Below are 16,972 nucleotides of genomic sequence, written 5' to 3'. Positions count from 1 at the left end.
AATGAAACTTGATGCGCACATGGTGCATGCATGTGTGCACGTGCATGCAGACAGAGGGAGCACAAAGAAAAGATCATTAAAAACACGTTTTAAATGTTAAGAAATTACCATATCTTTATGTGTTTATCAGTTACACTTCAGCTGTATGATATGTCCTGTTACTGTGGCTGGCAGTTACAAGGCTCAACTGTTTTGTTTTTTTCCAGGCATCCTGTTTTGTTTAGCAGTCAAGGCGAGATCACAATAATTGCTTTAATTCAGCATTTCAATCTGCACAATACATATAGGGACAGATCAGAGCCAGGCATATTGGCCAAGATCCTCTATTTTGATAAAGGTCATTTCATATCTTGACAAGATACATGTTTTCTGATGATTCAATAAATAAAAAGTCTTTGAAAATACCACATGGTAACGCCTATTTTTGTATACTCTTATGTAAATGATATATAGTATTTTCTCATTCTATTAAGAACTTTAGTGCATAATGAACAAAGTGAAATCATTTCTACAGCTATATAGTGACTGTTTACATGCATGTACAAATAGCCTGATGTAAAAAAAAAATACAATCTTCATATGATATTCCCTCAAAATATTTTGCATCACACTTTCTGAGAAATTTAAGTTTTTGAGTTAGTATGTGCTATATTTATCAATTTAGACAGTGTTATTGTGTATCACGCTATCTGGATATATGATGTCATCCCAATACAATTCCATTTAAGGACAGATATACTGCAACAGTACTACATATCCCATAAAAGCATGTTTTACAGGGTTCTTATGAATATTTTTGATTAATACTGTTTAATCTAGGTGTTGTTTCATTTCACTCATGAGACACCTACTGGTAACAGATGGCTTAGTATTTGAGGTCAAACTATATGGGTAAAGAAAAGACTGCTTTCTATTATAATATGGCAGCTTCCTGGTTTTCTATGGGCTCCTTGGTTTAGCACAATCTGGAGATGACCAAAGACAATATGGCCTCTGTTCACGACTGTTTACAACTGTACTTGGCAGCTGCCGGATGGATTTGCAGTCATTTGACAAATGTACACAGGCAAGTGTATTAATATCATGCGAGAACCCAAGGTTACTTACTACAGTCTGCCAGTTTCCAAGTCTTTTGCTGTAATAATTTAAGACAACAATGAACAAATAACGTGAAAAGCAGCTTACAGCTGCCTCCAAAACAAACAACTAACATAATAGACACACAAAAAACATGTTTTTTTATACACAGATAAGCCTTAATCATCAGTGCTCTGTGTACTGTAAAATAGAGTGAACTAAGCTAGTGTTGAGGTTATGTGGCAATAATCCTGATTACTTTACAGCATGACTTAACACACCTCTGGGTGAAATGTGACACAACAGTGATAGCTGCAGTACATTATTTTGACATCTTCCCCAGTGGCAGCGTACCAGTAACCCAGAGATGAACTTCTTTGCTAATCCTGATTAACAAACTGCCCCTCCACTAAGAAGGCATCAAAATCGAGCTTTATTTAAGGGAGATGAACTAAATCTGGTTGTTGAATTGCATATTGCTTACCACAGTCCACATTCAAAATATTGCACACTCAGCATTCTCACAACAATAGCATACACTCAGAGAACCTATTTTGGGCTGACAAAAAAAATATCTACAATTATCTCTTTCTCCTGTATCTTGTTCCCTACTCAGGACTTTGAAAAATCATAATCCTTTTCCTTTTTCCTCTCATTCTGTCCCTCCACAAAAAGCCCCTGATTCATTTGGTCCTTATCAGTTACAGTGAAAGGAAAACAAAGGAGTTCACTGAAACTCATACTCTGCTTCCCTGAAGGGGAAGGCAGATAATGCTTCTGTAGCATGACATGGTCTGTGTTAGGGGACATACCTGGACTTCCATGTCAGTCCCCCCAGAGAAAAAAATACTGCACAGATACAAGTGTTTTTTGTTTTTTGTTTTTTAATTATTTCTCCTAAAAAGGATTTATAAAACTGCTCATTTGTGAAGGGCAGATTTATTTTTTTCCATCAGTGACGATTGCTCTAAGACTGCAAGGGAAGCTCAGTTTCCCCTAAAATGTCACCAAAAAAAAAAACAGTTATGACAGCTAAATGAGCAAATCAGCGATCTTGAAGAATAAACATCCACCGGAGCATTTTTCAAGTTTTTCATTCCATCGTTCTGAACTGATCCGGAGACTTTACTGATCCCCAGCGACTTTGTCTTTGTTAAAAACGACTAGCGTTGTGTTTGGCAACTCTGTTCTGTCACTCTGCGGTTTCTTTCCCCAATGAGCAGCAGCAGTCACACTTCACAGTAGCATTAGCAAGCTGCACATCATGGCAGATAATATGAATATTGTCAACCGGATTTTGGCGAAGCCATTTAATAGTCTTCCTTACAAAGAGAAAATTAGAGTTAAACAGCAGGGCAGGTCAACTCCTAAGATCGATTTAGTGCAAAGGGTGGGGAAAAGTAACAGGTCTTTTCAGCTATCCTGGTATGACAGGGTGAGCTGGCTGACTGGAAGTGCTGTCACTAATAAGATATACTGTTGGCCATGCCTCTTGATGAAACCATCTAAGGGATGTGTTGTCTGGTCAAAAGTGGGTTTTGGGGATCCATCTAACTTTGACAGGGCATTCAAAAGGCATGAAAAAAACAATGAGTGCAGGTGCAAGGTTAAGTTGCCTGGGCAGAGTCAGGGTTGAACATGCAATAAATGAAGGTGCTCGCATTCAAGTAGCAAAACATAATGAAACAGTCAAACAAAACAGGGCATTCCTGAACCGCCTTATTGATGTGACTTCCTTGCTTGGCCGTCAGGAGCTGTCATTTAGGGGGCATGATGAGAGTGGTGAATCATCCAACAAGGGGAATTACAGGGAGTTTACAGAAACATTAGCAAAATATGACTCTGTCCTGGCCACACAATTCCAGTTATCAGCTGTGTTTTCTGGGATGTCCCATTCAATCCAAAATGACTTGATCACTGCTCTTTCAGCCACTGTTTCTGAGATCAAAGATGAAATCCAGGCTGCTCCCTTTTTTGCATGGCAGGTGGATGAGACAACTGATATAGCTTGCTTTGCCCAACTCTCTGTCATCGTTCGCCATGTGGATAGTGCAGGTAAAATTCAGGAGCGCTTTATTGGATTTTTTTATGTCTCTGGGGGAAGAGATGCTCAGTCTGTTTTTGAAGTCTTGCAAGCAGAACATGCAGGGCTATAATTTCAGGGAGAAACTTGTGGCACAAACCTATGATGTGGCTGCTGTCATGGCTTCAGCTCTCAATGGTATGCAGGCCAAAGTTAAAGCAATAGCCCCCAGTGCAATGTTTTAGCATTGCTAAGCACACAGATTGAATCTGGTGCTGTCCCAGTGGGCTAAATGCTTATCTGACTGCAGAATTCGTTTTGCATCTCTCTCTGGGTTTGCCACAATTTTCTCAAAATCCCCAGAAATAACGTATTTTCATGAGTCTGCAGGCTGCTCAAGGTTGCCCAGAAACGCTCCTACTCGATGGAATTTTACATCACGGATAGTGAGCACTGTGGAAAACAATTATGATGCCATCCTGGGGACTTTTGAGAAGATCATTGCAGATGAGACAAGTGTTTCCAGAGGAGGCGTTTCAGAGTGTCCTGAAAAGTTATGGCCAGTTCTTTGATTCAGGGAGACTGAGGTCTGAACTTCAGGTCCTTTTTTCAAACCAGGACTTGCAGGGCAACAGGGGACAAAGCTCTGTGGTTTCTTCTGTTTCTGAAAGACATGGAGTTGGACAGTGCAATGCCTCAGCTGTACAAACTGTTGTCATTAGTAGCAACAGTTGGAGCTACACCTGCAGGTGTAGAGAGGAGCTTCTCCTCTTTAAAGCGGCTCAAGTCTTACACTCGCAACACAATGGGCAGAGGCCGTTTAAGCAGCCTAGCTCTGCTGGCCATTGAGAGGACACTGGTCAAGTCCCTGGAAAATATTTTCTTGAAAAGGAATGAAGGGTAGAACTTACATCCAAATAAACAAACACATTTATGATGTAGGCCGCAAAAATGAGCTTCCCCTCCTTGAAAGACTAGCAGCCATATATATTTATATTTTTATATATATATATATATATATATATATATATATATATATATATATATATATATAGCAAATATTCCTAGGGCCCTTTTAGGTGCAGGCATGATAAATAAGTGTGATGTAAAGACATACAGTTTGTACAGAGGAGTGTGGGGAAGGGGCAATATCAGGTGTGACTGGTAGAGGAAGGAAGAGGCGAGGGAGACCTAATTAAAATAGTGGAGATAAATAGAAGAGAGTAGGAGTGCAGTTTTGACTGGGGGTGAACAGTGGAACTTGAAGAGAGAAGGCTGTGTGCAGAGATGTCCAGATTGCCACAGGTGACAGCCATGCACCTGGTGATAGCAGCGCATGTTTGCCTAATCAATTCAGTTAGTGACGCACTATTTAAGTCTATTAAAGACATAACTAGTAACGTTAAAAAAAATCAGGATATGAGGTACTGGAAGGTAAGATGCATCATTATAGATTAACTAAAAAAATAAAGACGATAAAGTTACAGACTTAGAAATATTAAAAGGCAATTAAAAGATGAAAAGGAGATTCAAGTAAAGCAAGGCAGTAAATATTTGGTAAGTGCTATGAAAAAAGATTTCTATATTAATTGAGTAGTTGATCAGTAAAGGAAAATGGGATCATTAATTTAATTAATTTATTGTTGACGTCAGTTATCACACGCGAAACATTTACTGTTTTTTTCCCACACTGCTTCCAACTTCAAAAATGTTAGGATTTGCTGCTGTTCCCTGTTACAGTATGTAAGCGTAGTGAAGCATTCTTTGCCCTAGGTAACTGTGTGATGTCTTCCGTAAATATAATTGGAGAATACTCAGAGATTTATCATAATCAAGATAAGCAACTTGGCAATCTAATTTCTTGTCTGAAAGCTCTTCAAGTCACTAAAAGGATATACCAGGATCTCAACGATGGCCTTCACTTTGTTAACCGGACTGTGGCAGATTTTTTATCTCTATTTTAATCTTTACAGCTGCATTAAACTATTTACCATCAAGTGCAGACACCTATTTGCCACAAATCGTATACAAGTGAAGATGACAAGCATTACACTCAGTACAAAAGCTACATAGGACTAATCACCCTGAGCGTTTTTCTACTTTTCAAATGACACATCCAACAGAGTCGGAATGTAACTCTCACATGTTCATTCATTCAATATTTTGCTAATTCATTAAGATAGTCGACAGCGGAATGAACTTGCTCCCACTCTCCCTGCAACACTGCTGACTGTGCAGGAAGCTTTGCATTTACATCCCTATGTGACTTTGTCAATGTATTTTCTAATTAGAGATTAAATCTTTATTATCCATTGTTCCATTTTGTATATCTGATGCTGGGTACATCGTCATACTCATTGTAGCTCTATTCCTGCCACCATATTTTTTTTATGCAGTAATTAAAAAAAAACTTGTAGAAGTTAAATTAAATATCTTTTGTATTTATCCAGATAGAAAATCAGCTCGTCACACAAAAATATATATTATTCCCTGATAAATGTATGTGTGGAACAACATACATTTGTGTTGTATTGTTATGTTTCAGGACTATTCAGTCAGTTCAGTAAGTAAGTAATAAGTAAGTAATTTGTCCACATGTTAATATATTACATTAAGTCTTAAAACAAGTGTAAACCAGAAACAGTTCACAGAACTATACAGGTATATATCATAAACACAGTCCAAGCTACATGTAGGACGTCGTTTGAAAATTCTTTTTTTTTAAAAAGACAATGGCACACCCTACTGGACATTTTATGAAATGCATTTTTTTAAGTATATAGCTACTGAAGTACAATGCACAGGGAATTATTATCCTGTTCCTACTTGGGGAAAATACTGTCTGAAGCAAGAAAAATACAAATGCATTATCTTAATAAGTGTTGTGTTAAAATATAAACTAATGAAATAGTTCGGAAGTGAAGTGACTCAATTTGCTGACTTTCTGCCGCCATCTTTGTTAATTTAACGGTTTAAAAATCTTTACTATGGCAGTTAATGAAATAGGTCATTTTTCTTCCAGTTTAGAGTTCTTGTATCCTGAAAACATCTTCAAAACAGCCACATATTGCCTGTCAACTGTTGTGCTGAGCTTTTCAGACTGTGACTTGTATTTAAGTGGGGGGAAAAGATAATTAGCTAGCTCTCTGACTCCAATTAGCAATGCATTAAAAAAAAACGGTGTGGCATTGCTGTCGCCTACCTTTTCACTTGAAGAGGGAAGGTTCTATGTCAAACAGGAACTGAAGACAGAGTTGAGCATGCAAACTGAGTGGCAAAAGCGTCTGTGTTAAACCCTGTGGATAATTCACATGAATGTTTTATGCATGATAGACAAAATAGAAACTTTGCATGGTTGTGGTGGAATCATGGACAGGATTAAGTGAGCCGCGCATGCGCTTCAGGCTACCATGGCAACTACGTTTGGAACGATATGCTACGGTTACAGCCAACGTAACGTACGTAACATCACCCGGAAGAACAGGTTAGTGTGGAGGAAGTTCTTTACATGCTCTTTTGAGTTGTAGTAGCGCATTGAGTTTGTGCTCCAGTTATATAACATTGTCGCTAAACTGAGCCATATTTCACTTATAACGTTAAATTTACAACTACTGAAAAAACACCTAAATATCTGCGTTGCTTCGGTTGTAGCTCGATTGTACGTAACGTTTGCTAGTGGCTTTTGTGGATACCATCGGACACTTAGGATCATAACGAGTCAAATCAATCATAATTCTGATCAAGGCTCCGTACTGTATAGTTTGCTATTACACAACTGCAAATATAACGAATTGATCTCCTGACAAGTATGGTAAAACAATAACACGAGGTTCACTATCTGTGGCAGCTATGGAGTTTCTTCCAGTACTTGAACCCCTAGATAAACCCAAAGAAGGAATATGGTAAGCAAATTCAAATCATTTAATGGCACTTGTACTGCTGATGTAATGATCAAACCATATATGTTCATTCTATTTCTATGGAGCCAACACTTGATCTTGCTGAAATTATTTTGTTGTCAACAGGTATTCTTTGATACCCAGGGGTGGTGTTCCAGGTGCAAGTGTGGGTCACACCTGCACGTTTATTCCATCTGAAGATGGAGGAAAAGGAAGAATTGTTATTGTTGGGGGAGCCAACCCCAGCGGCAGTTTCTTACATTCACATATAATAAATCTAGGTAAAAAAAAAATATATATGTCAGCAAAGAACCTGTCCAAGCAGGGATATTACATCTGCATAACTGTGTTCTATAAGCGTTTCACCCAAAAATCCACAATAAGAAATATACTTTTAGGACTAGTTTGCATTATTTTGGCCGCAGGTAAATTTCACCCACATTCTGGCTTTTGTGGATACTATCAGCTGTTTAAAGAGCTTGTTCCGAACATTAGTGGAGCTCAAGGTAAAATCAGGCAGTCAAGCATTGTGTGTATAATGACACAGCACCATAATTGTTAAACACAATCATCCTTTGGTATGTGCTTGGCAGGGCCATTAGGGTGTTCCCTTCCATATCATAGGAATCTCTTTGCATTTTTGTCCTTTCTGACTCCACCAGATAACCATGAGTGGGACATCCCGGAGTGGGAGGGTTTGGAGTCACGATATGAACACTGCAGCTTTGTTCCAGACAGCTGCTCTCAGAGCCTGTGGGTGTTTGGAGGGGCACAGCAGAGTGGCAATCACAGTTCTATCCAGAGTATACAGCTAACAGGTACTGTCAATCTCAAATTTAAGTTCCTCCTAGCAATTTGTAGTCTTCATTAGTAGCATCTAACTCTGATGAATTTGGACATTAATACAGCTTTACTCACAGAAAATGCTGATCTACTGTATCTGCTGTGACAATGTATGATGAATTAATGAAATTGACTGTAAACTGAGTATCATCCACTATTAACATGTGTCCAGAGATTGGGTCTCACTGGAAGAATGTAGCGGTGAATGGCAAACCCCCCAGTCCCAGGACATACCACACCAATTCAGCCTGCATAGGGGACAGACTGTATGTCTGGTCTGGTGGGGAAGCAGGAGCTGCACCTGTGTCAGACTCCAAACTTCATGTCTTTGATACAGGTTTGTCTTTAATTAACCACCTGCTCAACATAATTTTACATTCAACACCCAAGAATCTTTCTCCAAAGCATCTTGTATTACCAAGACTGAGACATTCCTTCTTTCTTTTTCATTGGATGATCCTGGACAAACAATATAGTCATGATTATCTTGTTGTGTTAAAATGAATGTCACTAAATGTGCCATTTAAAGGTCCTACACGGCTGTGGAACACCCCTCCGAAGGTGTTTTCACTTATTTTGGCTGATTAGCTCCCTTCTCAGGACTGAGTGAGCATTGGTACATTGTGCTTGACTGACATCTCCCTGACTTTATGGTAGGCTTACTTGAAAGTTTAACATGGTTATTAGTAAATAAGGTTTGGTGACCTCCTGCAATTCCATTACTGCTCTCAACTTCAACCTGAGCAGAGGTCTAATCGAGAAGAAGAATCGAAAAAAAAAACGTGGGTGTGCAAGGCTTCTAATATTTTGTCCCACTGAAGGCATCTGGTCTGTAATAGGGATTTTATTTGGGGAAAAGATATTTTTTACCATTGCAAAAATGACAATAAGAGCATTTTGTGTTTGAAAAGTAGCTTAGATTTTGATCCTGTGTAATTAAACTAGTTCTGGACAAGTTGAACTCTCTTCTGGGTCAAAGGTATTTTCAATGGAAACCACATTGAATCTTTACTTGATGAATAGATCCATAGATTAGAGTCCTTAGAAAATAGTGAATTTAGCATTTACTCTCTGATGCTACCTGATTCCATGATATTTAGTGTGCAAATGTACTGTGTGTGATACATTTTCACTGCGTCCTACTGATTTAATAGCATTGCATATTTTTAGTCGCTGCCATAAATGAATGCATAATCCACCAATTGACGGTGTGACTATCTTAATCCGCTTCAAACATGTGACAACTCATGTCTTCTGGTGTTCCCAGTGTCTACCACCTGGTCCCAACCAGAAACACAAGGCAGAAACCCGCCATCCAGACATGGCCACATCGTCGTGGCAGTGGGTTCAAAGATCTACATTCATGGAGGCATGGCTGGAGAAAAATTCCACAATGACATGTACTCACTCGACACAAGTAAGCCAAAGAGGACCTACTTTTTGTCTGCTTGCAAGCTGCATTTATCTCAATTCAATTAAATTTTATTTATAGTGCCAAATCATAACAAACATGATTTTAGGACACTTTACAGACTAGGTATAGACTACACTGACTTATTTATGATTATACAGGACAGAAATGTAGAGCCTTAGAACTTCGGTCCTTGTTTTGTTTTATTTAAGAAAATGTAATCCCGTGTCATCTATTTGAAGGGAACATGAAGTGGGAGAATGTGCAAGCCAAAGGAGACACCCCACCAGGAGTAGCAGCCCACTCAGCTATGGTGCTGGGCAAGAACTTCTACATTTTTGGGGGGATGACTACGGATGGTGCCGGCAACTCCATGTACAGATTCAACACTGGTACATAATTTTTCAGAAGCCATTCAAATATGTGACTGAATGTGAACTTATTAGGTCATACAGGACGCTGTTGTAGCACTGACTACAGCTGTGAATGTTAGCCTAGTCAACACAAATTTGAGCTTCATCATCACAATAATCTTGTTTACAGACAAACGTCGGTGGGTCCTCATGAAGTTTGAAGGGGATATGCCACCAAATCGCCTCGACCACTGTATGTGTTTATTGCCCTGGAAGGTGTGTGGTGAAGGGAGTGGAGATGAGGACACAGCCAACAGCCCTGCAGCCTCTGGGGAGGCTCTCCAGGGAGAGGATGTATATCTGGCCTTTGTATTTGGAGGAATGGACACCCAGGGTGTCATTCACAATGACTGTAATGTGACTATGGTGACATGAAGTGTGTAGTAATAATTTATCAAAGTTCTAATAAAATGTTTGTGAAGTACTACTATGCGTTTTTACTGGAACTGGTATAAGGTCAACTTTTTCAAGCTTGTAGTCAATACTGAAATTTTTTAGCAAGCTCAGAACACTTAGTTCTGATGCATAAATCTGGGAGTTAAGTAAAGGCTGAAATGTTTCTCATTTGAGTTACTGGTGAATATTGTTAAGTGTTGGACAGTATTGACATTTTATTTTAACATTTGGTGGTCTATGCCAAATGTAACCTTAAAATTGTAAATGACCGCATCATGAGAGAAGAAACATTTTGTATCAAACATTTATTTCAATGTCTTTCCAGAAGTACAATGACCAGATTCAATAAATAACTTTTAGCGTTGCCCGTGACCATAGCTCTTGATCACAGACATCTCCATCAATGGTCCCACAAACACCTTTCCCACCCCACCCACCCACTCACTAAGTCCCTCCCTACTACAGAACCCCATCAGGACTGCCTGAGAACAGCAGCAGCAAGCCTCATATCCGGGCTGACGAATATCTCCACCTTCCAGCGAAGAGAACACCTCTCACACACTGAAACTTATTTTAAAGTCTTTCAGAAGATTCAGTATGGTTGCTTGTCATCGCCACCCCTTCCCAGCCATTCCTCTCACTATTTGAGTCCCATCAGTCCAATATATACACATCTAAATGCAACTAACAGAGAGGCAAGGGGCGACAAGAGTTGACATCAAACCTGCCTACAACTCATCCTTTTCCTCTTGCTCACTTTCAGCGCCCTCAGGTGGGGGTCCGCCCGCACTACCATAAAGCTTACTGATAATGGGTTGAACCACCTCTTCCAGCTCCTTCTTCTTGGCCTGGAAGTCTTCCAGCTCAGCTTCCTGGTGTGACTCCATCCACTCAATCTTCTCCTCCACTGCCTTCTCAATGGCTTCCTTATCATCATCTGACAGCTTGCCGCCGAGCTTCTCCTTGTCGCCGATCTGGTTCTTCAGAGAGTAGGCGTAGCTCTCCAACTCGTTGCGGGAGTCGATCCTCTCCTTCAGCTTCTTGTCCTCGTCGGCAAAGCGCTCGGCGTCGTTCACCATGCGCTCAATATCCTCAGGTGTCAGGCGGTTCTGGTCGTTTGTGATTGTGATCTTATTCTTGTTGCCTGTGCCTTTGTCCTCAGCAGTGACACGCAAAATACCGTTGACATCAATCTCAAAGGTGACCTCAATCTGTGGTACACCACGAGGGGCAGGAGGGATGCCAGTCAGGTCGAAGGTGCCCAGCAGATGGTTGTCTTTTGTCAGGGGACGCTCACCTAGAGAGAATGAATATTTAATTTTTCTGTCCGCATACAAGGAAATGTTGATGCCTGTTCAATAACCAGCTTTTTTTAAACATTCAAGTTTGGCTAAAGTTTACTTTGTAAACCTCTTACCTTCATAAACTTTAATGGTGACAGTAGGCTGGTTATCAGAGGCTGTAGAGAAGATCTGAGATTTCTTTGTGGGCACCACTGTGTTCCTGGGGATCAGCTTGGTCATTACTCCTCCAACGGTCTCAATACCAAGGGTCAGGGGGCACACATCAAGAAGAACCAGGTCACCTGCAAGAGAGGAAAATGTTAAGTTAACAAGATAAAACTTTGCAAGCTCAGACGAGAAGAGACTACAGTGTATGAGGATGATGACTTACCAGTGTCCTCCTCTCCAGAAAGCACTCCAGCCTGCACAGCAGCTCCGTATGCTACAGCCTCATCGGGGTTGATGCCCCTGGAGGGCTCTTTGCCATTGAAGTACTCCTTTACCAGCTGCTGGATTTTGGGGATACGGGTTGAGCCTCCAACCAGGACGATCTCATCAATGTCAGACTTCTTCAGGTCAGAGTCTTCCAGCACCTTCTGCACAGGCTTCATGGTGGAACGGAACAGGTCCTGGCAAAGTAAAAGAAAACATTAAAAGCTTTGTCAGATAAAATTTATTATAAAAACAGGTACGTTTTACTTGTGCTATAGTCATTGTTTTTACACAGCTGAACAGATTGTGTAACTTACCATGTTGAGCTCTTCAAACTTGGCACGGGTCAGGGTCTCAGAGAAGTCTTCCCCCTCAAAGAAGGACTCGATCTCAATGCGGGCCTGGTGCTGAGCAGACAGTCCCCTCTTTGCCTTCTCAACCTCACGACGCAGCTTCTGCACGGCACGGTTGTCTTTGCGCACATCTTTGCCAGTCTTCTTCTTGTACAGCTTGATGAAGTGCTCCATGACACGCTGGTCGAAGTCCTCACCTCCCAGATGAGTGTCACCGTTGGTGGCCACCACTTCAAACACACCATTGTCAATGGTCAGAAGGGAGACATCAAAGGTGCCACCACCGAGATCGAACACTAGAATGTTCTTCTCGCCATCCTTCTTGTCCAGACCATATGCAATGGCAGCAGCAGTTCTAAAAAATAAAAATATGAGAATAGATATATTATAATTAAAAAAGGACAGAAAATATTTTCATAATTTCAATAAGGACAATGGATGAATAGATTATTTCCATTAGAAACTTACGGCTCATTGATGATTCTCATAACAATTAGACCAGCAATGGTTCCAGCATCCTTAGTGGCCTGGCGCTGGGCATCATTGAAGTAGGCAGGGACAGTGACCACAGCATGTGTGACCTGAGGAAAAGATCAGTGTTAGATCCAATTATGCATTGTTTATTTAGGAGTGGTATATCTTTTGATGCATTTTATTTAATGCGTTTTGTACCTTCTTGCCCAGATAAGCCTCAGCAGTCTCCTTCATCTTAGTCAGCACCATGGCAGAGATCTCCTCTGGAGCAAATGTCTTCATCTGGCCACCACCAATGTCAACCTGAATATGAGGCTTGCTCTTCTTCTCAGTAACCTGAAGAGGAATATACATCAGTATTAAAATACCGCTCAATCATTAAGACCCTACAACTATGACTTTTAGTTCCCTGTCAAGATTAAAAACTAACCTTGAAGGGGAAGTACTTGAGGTCCTGCTGCACAGAGGAGTCACCCCAAGCACGCCCAATCAATCTCTTTGCATCAAAGACGGTATTCTCAGGGTTAGAGGTCAGCTGGTTCTTTGCAGCATCACCGATCAGACGCTCACCCTCGCTGGTGAAGGCCACGTACGATGGGGTGATGCGGTTACCCTGGTCATTGGCGATGATCTCCACACGGCCATTCTTGAACACACCAACACTGCAAGAAAAACATTTAGAAATGATTAAAAATGTGATGGGAGAGATATTTAGATTTTCAAAACTGCATCCTTACAATAATAATCAAGACTTTTTTTCGTACCATGAGTAGGTAGTCCCCAGGTCGATTCCAATCACAGTCCCCACACTCTCCCTCTTGTCGTCGTCTTCGGCAAACGCGGTGCCGGCGACCAACATTACAACCCACAACAGCTTCATCTTTTCTTGTTTGAACTCAGATCTACCAAAAGGAAACCTGGGGAGAAGAAATACAATGTAAGAAAACGTGCTCATGATGTGGGCTCTCAGCCTCCCACGTTCAGGTAGCAGCTAATGGTAGTGCTGGATGACATTTGCTGGGATTCAGACATAATAGATGGAAGAATGGCCTACCAAGAAATACCCGGTAAATGTCAAACGTATAAGCGTTTAAAGAATATGGAGGAAATGGGTGGAGCACCACTCCCAACACCACCGACTAAAGTCAGATTTTTTTTTCCCCTTCCGCCGGTAGCTAGCTAACCACGTTAGTGACTAGCAGACATGCGAGGGAAATACTTAGCCACAATGAACACATACAAGTACATTATTTTGCATGGTATGTTACAATTACATTAACAGCCTATCTGATTTAAAAAGCAATGGTAACGGTAAATACATCATTATCCAAAGGTCAGCTTAGCTGGCTTCAACATGAAAAAAATAGCTCCAACGTTGTAGAAAATACAACAAATTATGTTGTCGCATTACAGTATCCATGGTTATGTTTATACATACCTTAACCGCAGTCTTGTCAATGAATTAACGGCCTTGACGTTGCCTCAACTGATACTCGTTTCTTATAGCGACGTGTTTCTCTCTTCTTCAGACTATTGTGTTCTGTGTAATGTTGAATGGACCGTGTTCTCTCCATATATAAGCCGTCACTTTTTTCCCGTCGTGGAGGCCCGCGATTGGCTGGGCAGCTGCTCGTTGGAAGGCGCTGATTGGTCGCAGCCGGCACGCTGTCCGCCGCTGATTTGCGCATATCAGTTCGAGGCGACGTCACGACTTTTTGCCTACTGTGCCGATGCTTATTGGCTGTCTGTCCAGTACATTTAGGAACACAGTTGGAGCCCTGACACGCCACTCTTACGACTGAGGACGTTTTCGCATTTTATGGATTTTTATACATTTGAAGTGCTGCTTTTTTAAATATTTTCCCACATGTATTGAACTGACATTCATTCTCATGATGCTGTTGTATCAATAGGTGTGACTGTATGGATATTGTATGGGTATCATGAGTAGTTATGATGACTCACTACAATGAGTAAGAAATAGGCAAACCCTGTGTAGGCCTAATATGCATGTAAAAGCCAACATTGTTACATCAGATAATATGGACTGTCTGGGAGTTGCATCAGTGAATGTACACACTTGCAGTTATGGCTTAAGACAGCCACATGGAAATGCAAGCAGCATGCAATAATTGACTATCCGGTTTAAAAATGGACGCTCTCCAGCCTACTGTCTCATGATCACATATTGATCATATATGTATCTATTTTGATCTTTGTCGGTTAAACAGTTTACAGCCCACGTTAAACAAAACAACATGCACTCTTATACAAAAGTCTAAATAGGTCAAGGTTATGTAACTGGTTGCTAAAAGCCACTCTTCAGTCTATATGAACCCTTTCAAATGTGTTGACTTAACCCAGGCAAAGTATTATTATGAATAAGATATTCAAGAAAGCACTGTAACTCTACTATTATTATAATTATTATTATTATGTTCTCCTGTTCTGTGTATTTTCAACAGACACACAGCCCTGTTCTGTTTTAGTTGCAGACAGTCATTAGGCCTATGTCAGGCTGAATATGAGGAACAAAGGGAAAAAATATTCAAATTATAAAGAAAACATCTATCAATGGGGTGAAATTAATTCACTTTTTTCCAAAGCAAATCAGCTTGTGTCATGCACAATTATCATTGTATTGCTATTATTGTAGTAATCAGCTTTGTTTATTATTTATGGGAAATGTGAAATAATTCAATTTTTCATTTGTTTGTTTGTTTTAGAGATATTCTGAGTAAAACAAACCTAGATTTTCTTTTTGTTTTATAAACAAGTCATACTAATGTATGGAGAAGAGTATGACACTTGAAACAAGTGAAATAGTTTTGGCCTTCAAAATTATTTTTATTATTATTTGTAAAATAGTTCTTAAGGGGGCTCTTCCTCTTCCTCTGAGGCTTTTTTCTCTTTTTTTCCTTTCCCTAAACTAGAGGAAGGAACTGTTGACCTGATACTGGAGGAAGTGAGACAGATCAGATGCTGGAATGGCATCAGCCAGCACTGGTTACAGAAAAGTAACAAGCAATAGTAAAGACAAGAAGACAATATCTGATACCTTATTTTTCACAATAAAGTTATAACAACCCAATAAATAAAACAGGCATTGAAATGCCATAAAACAATAAATAGTGTTTGTGTGTCCTCAGCCTAACAACACTCGTTCTGCACATGCAGTTCAAGGTGAAATATATGCAGGGGGAAGTGTGGGCCTATTGTTGAGCTGTTTGCCATTTTGATGGCTTTAGAATGGGTTGAACAAAACAAAACAAAGCTGTCGTCTGTGATTCAGTCTCGGCTCTTTACAGTCTCATGCCAGGTGCATTCAGTAATCATCAGGATTTATATACAAAATTATGTCAATACATGCAAGAATAAGCATTCTAGGCAAAAAAAAAAAGAGTGGACAAACTTGCCAAGAAAACATACACACATGTATTAGACAGGGAAATCAATAAACAGTGGCAGCAGCATTCAAAATAGAAACAGGGGAGGAAATAGAAAAGAGCCATCTGACAAACAATCCTGCCCTGACGGGAAAAAAAGGACACACCAGTCTGAACAGCACACTATAGGAAGTAACCCAACCAGTTTTTGTAATCATTGTCAGTGACCAGACACATTAGACCAAGTAATGAGGGAAATGTGCATCAGAGAGAAAGGATGTGATTGAAGAAATAAAAAGATCAGGGCTCATATGAGCAGGAGTAAAAAACATATTGGAGTGTGGTGGAAGTGGACAAGGTGGAAGATGCCATTCCACAACGAGAACAGGACTGATAAGGAAAATCATTGGCTAATGGACACTGGATGAGTTAACTAATTCCAGTGCAACAACATTTCAGATGCAAGCTGCCATTAAAACCCAAAGAAGCACATGATGCCTGAGACTGGCAAAAGCAATGGGAAGAAGAAGAAGAAGAGAGGATAGTGGTTCTCCAGAGTTCAAAGGAAAGTGGGAGAAGTGAGGTGTGCGAAACAGGAGAGAAGAGATATATACTATATCAGAATATATATAGAGTTAGATAAAGACACATTGGACTAAACATTAAGCTTCACTAGGCTATTCAAATAGGCAAACATAATACAGGTAGGCTAATGTGAATACTGTAGAGAAGAAAATAAGGCAGAGCATGTCATACTATATTATCAGAAATATGAAGAAGAAGGCATTTGATCCAAAACCTTACAAAGATAAAAGTGCAGTGTGATCTAACAGATATTCCACACAGAAAAACCCTCAAAAAAATGATGTTATTGATTAATATTTCAGGGTTTTCTTCAGTTTTTGAGAAGAACTGAGAGTTTTCTTTCTTTTCTTTTTTTAAAATATTGTAAATACTAGATATTATTTTAATTTATATATTT

General features: G+C 40.0%; 2 protein-coding genes across 2 annotated transcripts; one reads left to right on the top strand and one right to left on the bottom strand.

Annotated features, from left to right (window-relative positions):
* Positions 1 to 6,626: 6,626 nt before the first annotated feature.
* On the top strand, positions 6,627 to 10,041 carry rabepk (Rab9 effector protein with kelch motifs; the record flags this gene model as incomplete). The annotated part of the gene is made up of 7 exons (XM_083930356.1): positions 6,627 to 7,002; positions 7,126 to 7,280; positions 7,662 to 7,817; positions 8,015 to 8,179; positions 9,110 to 9,259; positions 9,496 to 9,645; positions 9,797 to 10,041. The coding sequence occupies exons 1-7, from the start codon at positions 6,950 to 6,952 to the stop codon at positions 10,039 to 10,041; spliced, it is 1,074 nt and encodes a 357-aa protein (XP_083786482.1). The 5' UTR covers positions 6,627 to 6,949.
* A 477-nt stretch (positions 10,042 to 10,518) lies between these two features.
* On the bottom strand, positions 10,519 to 14,174 carry hspa5 (heat shock protein 5). Its single transcript, XM_083929949.1, has 9 exons — positions 14,043 to 14,174; positions 13,369 to 13,521; positions 13,035 to 13,266; positions 12,803 to 12,940; positions 12,599 to 12,711; positions 12,095 to 12,485; positions 11,737 to 11,974; positions 11,480 to 11,647; positions 10,519 to 11,359 (listed from the first exon to the last, which is right to left on the bottom strand). Exons 2-9 carry the CDS (start codon positions 13,482 to 13,484, stop codon positions 10,791 to 10,793), a joined length of 1,965 nt encoding a protein of 654 aa, XP_083786075.1. The 5' UTR covers positions 13,485 to 13,521; positions 14,043 to 14,174; the 3' UTR covers positions 10,519 to 10,790.
* Between the last annotated feature and the right edge of the window lie 2,798 nt (positions 14,175 to 16,972).

Source organism: Echiichthys vipera, assembly GCF_963691815.1.
Source record: "Echiichthys vipera genome assembly, chromosome: 16".
NCBI classification, from domain to species: Eukaryota; Metazoa; Chordata; class Actinopteri; order Perciformes; family Trachinidae; genus Echiichthys; species Echiichthys vipera.
The sequence above is the reverse complement of the archived record's forward strand: the minus strand, read 5'-3'. Positions and strand labels throughout refer to the sequence as shown.